Source organism: Ictalurus furcatus, chromosome 4 (genome assembly GCF_023375685.1).
Source record: "Ictalurus furcatus strain D&B chromosome 4, Billie_1.0, whole genome shotgun sequence".
NCBI classification, from domain to species: domain Eukaryota; kingdom Metazoa; phylum Chordata; class Actinopteri; order Siluriformes; family Ictaluridae; genus Ictalurus; species Ictalurus furcatus.
The window spans coordinates 31,089,175-31,099,298 of record NC_071258.1 but is presented as its reverse complement, the minus strand read 5'-3'; the positions used below and the strand labels follow the sequence as shown (position 1 = coordinate 31,099,298).

Below are 10,124 nucleotides of genomic sequence, written 5' to 3'. Positions count from 1 at the left end.
CAGACCAGAGATGGTAGAGCTGTGAGGCGTGCCTATTACATGCAATTTGCAAGTGTTCATTTTGATTAGATTGCTAACTTTAAACAACATGGCCTCACACCTACATTCATAAATATTTCTATTGAGTACGTATAAAAACGTTATAACGGTTAAGGTTAGGTTAATGCTTAACACTTTTGTGGTTATATTTGTCTGGAATGGAATGAAATCGAAGGGAGGGGGTTGAATTTGATCAAGTATCTTTGGTTCATTATATTTCCTATACATTTCTAATGAGATCAAGGTGATTTTGTATGAGTTTAATTGTTTTGCACTGTGCATAGATGGCTGCACTTCTGGTCCTGCCCTTCCAGGGCCGACCATCCATCCATCCATCCATCCATCCATCCATCTGTATTAGGATTTTAAAAAGAATAATCCACCAGTCTCTTGGGACCTTCTCAAGTACCATCAGTTTCTCCTACCAACCCCCCCACCCCTTTTTTCCGCGCTCTGTTTTTTCTCTGCAGATCTTTCCAGATCCAGCCGAGGTGGTGCTGGGTCCAGAGGGAACTTTGGGATGTGTGCCGCAGGGGAAGGAGCGTCTGCCCTCCATCGTGGTGGAGCCAACGGACATCAGCGAAGTGGAGAGTGGCGAGTTGCGTTGGCCTCCTGAGCATGAAGACTCTGAGGACGAGGACCTGTTTTTAGAGCAGTGCATCCCACCAGCTAACATTGCTGACTGGGGGGAGGAAGATGAAGATGAGTCCATCATCATAAGCAATCAGTCAAGCACCTCGCTGTTGGGTGTGTTTGATAACTTCATTCAACTACTATCCCCAAGCATGGACAGGGCTTCTATTATTCTGAATTCTTTTAAGAATTACAATTATATTGGGTAAATAAATAAATTAAAAAGTAAAAGATGGCTTGGGTCAATCCAACATTCACAGTTACACTGTAAAATTGCAAAACACTCTCATAATTCAATTTTCTCCTCTTCTCCCTTGTGTTTGATATCCTTTTGACCTCTGTTCTTCTTTACTTCTGTTAACAGAGCTTCAATCAGATGAGTTCAGAGATGACACCCCGACACTTCTTCCTGAAAATGCGCCTGCAGTAAACTGAACAAGCGTATCACAGTCCAGCCCATGGTGCTGTCCGCGATGAAGAGAGTGTCTTTGGTCCAGTTAAAGGACTTTTTCTTGAATATTTGAATGCTGGACTCAATATGTACCATACTATACAATGAACACTGTTGTTTTCAGTCTTCAGCGTTGCATTCTTGAACTAGGAACCAATGCAGGATTACAAAACCTTCAGTGACACCATTCAGTCTGTTAGCATGTCAGTAAAATTTATGTTCTGTTGCAATTTCTTTTTTTAACCTGCTCTGTTTTAGCAACTCTCATTGTTTTGAACATTAGCGTGCATTGACTGTTCCTCTTTCAATGACCTTTTTATCTGACACATTAAAACACTTAGCTAGTAAATTGTCAGTAAATATGATATAAATAACTTGCTTTTTGTCCCAGATAGTAGCAAAAGTATGGTAAAATAACCGTCACAAAAAGAGCACAAGTGTAGAATTCAATTAAGAGGGAGCTCAATCATGCTAATGGTAGCTAGCTAGGAATTATTTACTAGCTGTTTTGTTTCTTTAAATTATACACAATCTATAATTGTTTATATAATGCTGACAAATTAAAACTCTTTAACCTCTTGAGTTTGTCCCAGGAGCATGACATTCCTCGCACTGATTTTTCTCACGTTTACTTACCTTACTTATTAGCGTCAGTGAAATAACTGAATAACTGAAATATAAGTTTTGATTAAAATCCCAAACACTAGCCTAGTATTTAATCTTGTATTTATTAAAATTATTACTTTCATTCATTTTCAATAAGCTCTTCATCCTGGACAGGATCATGGTGGATCTGGAGTCAATCCCAGGAACACTGGGCTTGAGCTGGGAATACTGTACCTCAGTCCATCACAGGTCACCATGCACACACACACACACATTCACACACGTCTCACACTCAATTTAGAGTCGTTAATCCACTTCCACATGTTTTTGGGAGGAAAGCAAAGAACCTAGAGGAAACCATGTGGACATGGAGGATCGGGATCAAACACACTTGCATGTGTGCTGTTGTATGAAACCACCCAGCAGGTCATTTTGTTGGAACTGGCCATCCCTTGATCAACTCTGTCTGTGTTGACTCGGTGAGGGGTGTATGATTTTGACAGACCTGAAACACCTGAGTATCACGTAATATCATTGATGATGTGTCCAGGTGCATTGCAGGATTTAGAAGCCTATGGCTTTTCTGCATAACAAAAATAATAATCCATGAATATATAGTCTCTCAATACTAGTGTGTCTAGAGTGTCTGTTATATTGCATCATATTATCAATATGAAGTGATATTCTGACTTCATTATGCTGATTTGGTAAAAAGTACTGAAGTTTTTCCTGTAGGGTTTGTGTTTCATTATTTTAACTGTGCTTAGAGGTCAAGAGGTGTGGAATGTTTCCAAAAAGTGTACAAGGAGTTTATAATATAAGTGAACAGTAAAATATGTTTAAAACTTTACTTCAGTGGCTTAAACTGACAGATTAGCAAACACTCTTCCCCAAAATGACACTGCTGTTCTCAGCACTTTTCCACACCAACACTCATACAATATGAGTGTGTACACCAGCTACGAACGAGACATAAGTCTTTGCACAATTGCACCAAAGAATCACTTTCAGCATATTGAAACATTCACACTAACATATAATGGCTCTTTTAATGTGTGTATTTGGGGTATTATGTTGTGTTCGCAAGTTTTTCATGTGCCTAAGCACCCCATTAAGTGTTTGTTGTTGTTGTTGTTGTTGTTGTTTTAAAATGTGTAACGCAGGGTTCAGTACTTTATCTTGTTGTGCACTACAGTTGGCTTTGGCACTGGCTTCGACAGTTGAGCTTTGGTTATTGAGAAACATGGGCCACTAGTACAATAATGATACATAAAACGATGTGAAAAAGTGGAACTGAATATATTCACATGATTTTATCATGCTGTTTATCATAATATTTCATTTCTGTTTCATGCAGTATTCATTCATGAATTTAAACAAAAGTGCTAGCAAAATTCCAGTTCTGCTTTGGTCCAAACACTTAAAAAGTTGAGACTCTCTTTTCTCTTTTTCAGGATTTGTCATCAGCAAATGTCAAACCACAAACTGCAGTCAGGAACTATATGTGCACACTGCTCAATAGCTGAAGCTCAGCTCTCTAAGCCACTGCTGCTTCTCTACTAGCTATTTCTAGTCACTACTAGACTTCATGATGACCTGGCATAATTGTCCTGGTATCACTCCGCTGTTGAATTCTTGATTATGATTGGTCAGAAGGTGCTGATTCTTCTTCTATAAAAGCAACTCTGATGGTAGTTCCAGATCTAATTACAGTGGGGGAAATAAGTATTGAATGCGTCAACATTTTGTTTCAGTAAATATATTTCCAATGAGGTTATTCACATGAAATTTTCACCAGACATCAGGATTAACTCAAGAAATCCACACATATAAAGAAATCCAAACATTAAAGTCCATAAATAAAGTTATGTTTAATATAGCGGAATGACACAGGAAAAAAGTATTGAACATGCAAAGAAAAAGCAGTTCTCCAAGGCAAGGTAAGGCAAGGAACCAGCTGAAATCCATAAGTAATTATACCCCCTATCTGTGCAAATGAATATCAGCTGGGTTAGTAAATGGATGGTCTACAAAAAGGCTTTTCGTTACTAAGGTGTCACAAAAGAAACATCTCATGATGGGTAAAAGCAAAGCGCTCTCCCAAGACCTTCGCAACCTTATTGTTGATGGAATCGGATACAATTTAAAATCTCAGGTTCATATTAATTTGCTCATTCTAATACATTATTGTTTCTACAGTAACAGCTCATTCAGAGGGACTTAATATAAAGGACGCTCCATCTCCATGTTAAATTAAGACTAAGAATAAATGTGTTGTTATTTAACAAAGAAAAACATATGATCATTGATATCATTGATCCCTGTCACGGGATGTTTATTCAACAGTTTTGAATAGAGTCTCCAGTGTCAGTGCTTTGAAATAGTCAGTAAGGTGTCTGCCATGGGAGAGTCTTCAGGACTATGTGCTTTCCGGGTTCACAGTAACATGATGAGTGTTTTTTTCTGTGGCTCACAGAGAAAAAAAAACAAACACGTGAAGGAATGACTGTTTATAACTGCTATAATGGAAATGACAATAGGAACCATCTTGTCATATTCCACAACATTAAATGTAACTATAAGTTGATAAAAAAATATAATTGTTGTCGACTTTCTGTGGTATAAAAGGGATAAAACACTAGAGCACACCCTGTTTAATTTGATTCTTTAGACCTAAAATGACCTCAACTGTCAGCTGAGCTTCAGCCACAGAGTTTCCAAACAAAACCGTACATCAGCTTTGCTGAAAGTGGTTACTTGAGAAATATGTGGTATTTCACAAGCATGTTGTGTAAGCAACCAGCAAAACATGTAATGCTTACCAGCTACAGAATTTTAACAGTGGCACATTTGCAATACAAGCCCAGGTTTAGGTTACTTTACTTTGTTAGAGAATTTGTCATGACTGCTTTAATACACGTTACACTAATTCTCCTTTCAGAAATTAGTAACACTTTATATTATGGATAAACACATTAGGAGTTAAGTATTGTTCTTTGCTTACTGAAGACATAATTCGACAATTGTAAACAGTTTATTCACTATGAATTTAACTTTACACTTTACAATACTTTATAATACTTAACAATATTCTAAATATATTCAGAAGTGTCTAGCATTGAAATCCATTGTATAGGATTTACTAGATCAATGTGACTATATTCGTGATGCTTCTATTTGCTAAGGAATAGTTTTTACAGTGCATTCATAATGTATTGTAAACAAACAAACAAATAACAGATGATTGTTTCTACCATTTTAAAACACCCCTTAAAGCAGGAATTATTACAAAGCAGACTGACAATTTTGTCTATATATTAATATATAATTGTTTGTATAAGCATCTCTACATACACATACGTACACACATACACACACACACACACACACACACAATAAATATTGAATGTGTCAACATTTTTTTCAGTAAATATATTTTAAATGAGGCTATTCACATAGGATTTTCACCAGATATCAGTATTAACTCCATAAATCTGGAAATATAAAGAATTCACAACATTAAAGTCCAGAAATGAAGTTATGTGTAATAAAGTGGAATGACACGGGGAAAAAGTACTGAACACGCTAACTGAAATGTATTTAATACTTAGTAGAGAACCCTTTGTTTGTAACAACAGCTTCAAGGCGCTTCCTGTATGACGAAATTAATGAGCCGCAGTATTCAGATGTGATTTTGGCCCGTTCTTCTAAACATATTGTCTTTGAATCCAATTGAGCAAGATTTAATCAGGTGAATGAGAAGACTACTCAAGTAGAAACTTACTAGTCACTTCGTATCTGATTAAAAAGAAGGGGAAATCCTGAATTTCAGACTACATGGAGGACTGTAAGTCACACCTCTCCTTGAAAGTCTGTCTGTTCTGTTTATACGGTATAAAACCTGGGTTCAAGACAAAGCAGCATATCCCAGTCCTGTAATGTGTACAACAACACACAACCTGTCATTTTCAACACAAAATCTCACACACACACCGCAAAAAAACAAAGACAGTTGACTGTCTTTATTTTCACAACATGTTAACAACAAAATCTTGTCAGCATCTGCATCTAAACAAGACAACAGAGAACAAAATAACAGACTATGGTACAGAACAGAAGAGAAAGTGTGTGGAGAGAGAGCCAGAGTGAGAGAGAGAGAGAGAGAGAGAGAGAGAGAGAGAGAGAGAGAGAGAGAGAGAGAGAGAGAGTGTAAAACTGTGGGGGAGATGCATCAAATCATGGAAACGTCAACCCGAACTGGAGGACACAACACAGTGTGATACAACCACAAAACAGGTTCCTTTCTTTTCATACACTTGTAATATAATAAAAGTTCTACATATACCTGTACTGTATATCCCTTTTTTCTTTGAAACCATTTTTTGATAGGAAACTAGTTGAGGTGCTGATTACATGAAATAAAAATATTAAATGGCAATAGCAAGATGTAATAGTGGTATTTTTCGTTATATTTATGTTGCCATTGATTTGTGAAGGTTAAAATATTAATTTAACAGCTCAGTGTTGAGTTTACACTTTCAAATATTTTTTCAATTTAGTTACTTTCTGGACTCGACTTGGACTCGCCCATTAAGGACTCGGACTTGAGTCCAACTCGACGAAGGTGGACTCGGAGACAACACTATACGTATATTCGTTAATATTTAACAGTAATGGAGAAATGCCACCGAATGTAGTGAAGTAAAAGTACATTTCTGTGATTAAAATGAACGTATTGCCAGTTAAACTTGTGCTTAAAGTACTTTTTTTTTTTTTTCCAAAAAGTTACTCAAGTAAATGTAATGAAGTAAATGTAGCGCATTACTACCCACAGAACTGTACATATCTCATATACTACGGATTTTCTATGTGAAGAAAACTATGTTTTTATGTTGCAAAGCATTGGGTCTGCTGATTAAAAGTGGGGTTAGGGTTCAAATGTATGTAACAGATCATAAATATGCCTTCATAATCTGCAGTTCTCTGCTTAGGAGAGTGTTACATACGTAGATTGCACAAGCCACATCCTTTTTAGCTCAGTATTTACAAATGTGACTCACAGCAGATCATACACAAGAGCCTGAGCGTGGTAAAGCCGCACGATCCACACAATTCATCATTCTGTGGTTCACCTAAAAGTGAGTAACTTATTTCCAAGTATTACACTTCATGGACAGTATACACCATACTGTTATTATTGCTTTCTAGAGACGGTACTTTACGTTAAACTAGTGATTCCTCAAGATTTTTCATGTTCCGTTGCTAATTCATGTTTAATTTCTTTATATTTGACCAGAAAATGCTACAGAGAGGTGTAAAGTGCAGTAAAGGCAGCAGAAAATGAAAAGATTATGCTTGTTAATGTTAAAGTTAACATTATTTATTTTCATTTTATTTATTTGGTTTTTTTCCTAGTCTGGTCTAGTCTAGTTATGTACCTGAAATTGTAAAAGTATACTACATTTACATTTCATGAGAACTAATAGAACAATAGATACCCTTCAGGGCTCCACCATGATGAAAAGCATTTGTAGATTTAAAATTGTTAGTTTAGTACCATTTCATATGAGAGGGCTCAGAAGATACAGAAAAGATTGACATTCACACCAAACTTTGTCAATGAGATCAATACAAATCACAAAATATCTCATGGTCATTTTGGTCAAATTCTTTTGAGATTTTTCTTAATTTTGCTTGCTTCCTGCTCTTTCCCTTCTCCTCACAGATAAAATGAGTGACTACGATTACAACGACACCTATGATTTCACCAACACCAACATCTCATGTCTCCAAAAAAACTGCACGCTCTTTGACAAAACTGATCAGTCTCTGATTGGCTGGCGCCACTGGTTTTCTCTGATCTGCTATGCAATCGTCTTCTTGGTGGGTGTCCCTGGCAACGGTCTGGTTGTCTGGGTGACGGCATTCAGGATGCCCTGTTCAGTTAATGCCCAGTGGTTTCTGAACTTGGCCTTGACTGACCTGCTGTGCTGTTTATCCCTGCCTCTGCTCATGGTAGAACTGGCTCAAGATATGCATTGGCCCTTCGGTATGTTAGCCTGCAAACTACTGCATAGCCTACTGTATATGTTCATGTACTGCAGCGTGCTGATATTAACGGTCATCAGTCTGGACCGCTGGGTCCTAGTGACTTGGCCTGCTTGGTGCCAGAACTGGAGGCAACCGAACCTGACTCGCTGGGTCTGTTTGAGTGTCTGGGTGGTGGCACTTATTGGCACAATTCCCCAGTTCATCCACATGAACGTAGAGCAGCATGGGACAAAGATACAATGTCGTGGCCATTACGTAAGCCTGCTTCATGCCTGGGCCATGGTAATGACACGCTTCCTGCTTGGTTTTCTGCTGCCGTTCCTGATAATCTCTTACAGCCACTGGATAGTGTACCAGAGGGCACACCGAAGGTCATCCCAGAGGCAAAACGAGAGGTCAGCACGGACCTTGCGTATCATCCTAGCTGTAGTGATCACCTTCTTGCTGTGCTGGATTCCCTTGCATATCATGGAGATTACTATGGTGGTCTTTGAAAAGGCAGTGGATCAAACAAGGGTAAACCTTCACCTGGCTTATATATTAGCTCTCTGCCTGGCCTACTTCAACAGCTGCCTGAACCCACTGCTCTATGTTTGCCTGGGCCGTGGCTTTAAGGAGAGCTTGACCAAGACACTGAAGAGTGTACTCAACTTTGCTTCTGAAGAGCCGGGTCGAGGAGTCAGCATGACAATGAACACCAAGAGCACCACTGACACAAACTACTGAGAGAACACAGGTCTTAATCTAGACAAGTTTCTAGTAGCTACTGTACTAGAAAAACATCGGTCTACTCCACACACACACACACACACACACACACACACACACAGATTTTATTTATATCTAAAAAAAAAACCCAAAAACAATCACGACCCCAACTTTGTTTGAAATGTTTCAGCCGTGCAATCTACAATAACATTGAACTGAGCTACATTCGAGTGTGTCACACTGACTCCAGTAACTGTTTCAGCATGTTTATAATTTTATATTGGTTGGCTGTTTCCATTGGCTTGAGTGTTACTATAAGTAATGTCCAGTAAATTTATAATATTATGAGACCATTTTGTCTTCATAAAGAAATGAAGAAAAAAAAAAAAGGCCGAATTATTGTGTCGATAATGTATATATGCCTAATTTAGCTCACATAGTTGCCTAATATACTGTACCTAATAACCCCTTAACGTCATCGCTTTATATTCAGTCTTTCAGCTTAAAGTATATTACTCAGTGACTAGTATGATTTATTCAGCTACACACATTCGGCAACAGTTAGAAGATTCAGGGATGTATGACTAAGGGCTTAACCTTAACCACTCCTTCACCTCTCAGACCGGTTCGAGCTGGATTTCTTAACTGCTTAAGAAATCCAGGAGAAATAAAATATCACTTAACAACACAGCACACAGGATGTTGAGAAAACTTTGAGTGTCACAAACTTTGCTTGGATCCCTGACCACCGCTACCCAAAAACATACTCTAAGTTTTCTAAATATACATGTAAAAATCTAAATTAATCAAAGCTTCCAGCATATGAAGTGACATTTCTTAATAAGTAAAGGATGTAATATTATAATTAGTACTACTGATTATGACGTTCACTTATAGATTTTTAAAAAAAAAAAAAAAAAAAGGGCTGCAGCTTCATTAAAATCGACATCACTTCAACCGACAACAGTTGGTTTTGTGCCCTGCAGAGGTGACCTAAAACTTACAGTTTGTTCAACACTCAGTGGTAATGAAAGCAAAAAGACAATCATCATCATCATCATCAATATTAGAAAGTTTGAACATTTAAAGGACGAATAAAATGCAAATTTTTGCTAATACTATTTCATTCCCTGAAGGATCTCTGTGCGACCTCAGTTAACAGATGTGCATTTATTTGAATATGGTTCAAAATACAAAATAAGTTCCCTGGACGAGCAGGGCAAATGTAAATTAACATCAAATTCAGTTATCAGTTATGGACCTGGCTTTTTGTTCTTGAGCTTATAACATGTGAACTACTTAACAGCTAACGAAACATCTTTTGAAAAAGAAAATATCTCTTTCTTTGTGCTTGTTAAGCAACTTGTTACTTCAGTATCACATCCACATCTGAATGTTATATGAATCCGAAACTTGTGGATGGAAATGTGGAAGGAAATATTCTTTGTCAGCATTTCTGTTCATCTTGTGAATATATATGTTCTTTTGTGCAAATCTTCCATATGCGCAGTTATAACTACACCTTTCTTTGTACAAATATCTTTTTTTTTTTTTACTAGTAAAACTACTGAAATTAAACAATTCATGATATGACAATATTTCAATAATTAACATAGACAAATATCAATATAAGGGC

The 10,124-nt window shown here is 37.3% G+C and overlaps 2 protein-coding genes across 2 annotated transcripts; both read left to right on the top strand.

The window, feature by feature from the left end:
- Window positions 1–311: 311 nt before the first annotated feature.
- Window positions 312–1,829, top strand: lbhl (LBH regulator of WNT signaling pathway, like). The gene has a single exon (XM_053622356.1). It carries the CDS (start codon window positions 324–326, stop codon window positions 879–881), a length of 558 nt encoding a protein of 185 aa, XP_053478331.1. The 5' UTR covers window positions 312–323; the 3' UTR covers window positions 882–1,829.
- Window positions 1,830–5,285: 3,456 nt separating this feature from the next.
- c5ar1 (complement C5a receptor 1) lies at window positions 5,286–9,436 on the top strand. Its single transcript, XM_053623585.1, has 2 exons — window positions 5,286–6,867; window positions 7,455–9,436. Exon 2 carries the CDS (start codon window positions 7,460–7,462, stop codon window positions 8,504–8,506), a length of 1,047 nt encoding a protein of 348 aa, XP_053479560.1. The 5' UTR covers window positions 5,286–6,867; window positions 7,455–7,459; the 3' UTR covers window positions 8,507–9,436.
- The last annotated feature ends 688 nt before the right edge of the window (window positions 9,437–10,124 follow it).

Excerpts from the sequence above, each read along its gene's own strand:
- c5ar1 (XM_053623585.1), top strand. The coding sequence starts at position 7,460 with ATGAGTGACTACGATTACAACGACACCTATGATTTCACCAACACCAAC.
- lbhl (XM_053622356.1), top strand. The coding sequence starts at position 324 with ATGGCTGCACTTCTGGTCCTGCCCTTCCAGGGCCGACCATCCATCCAT.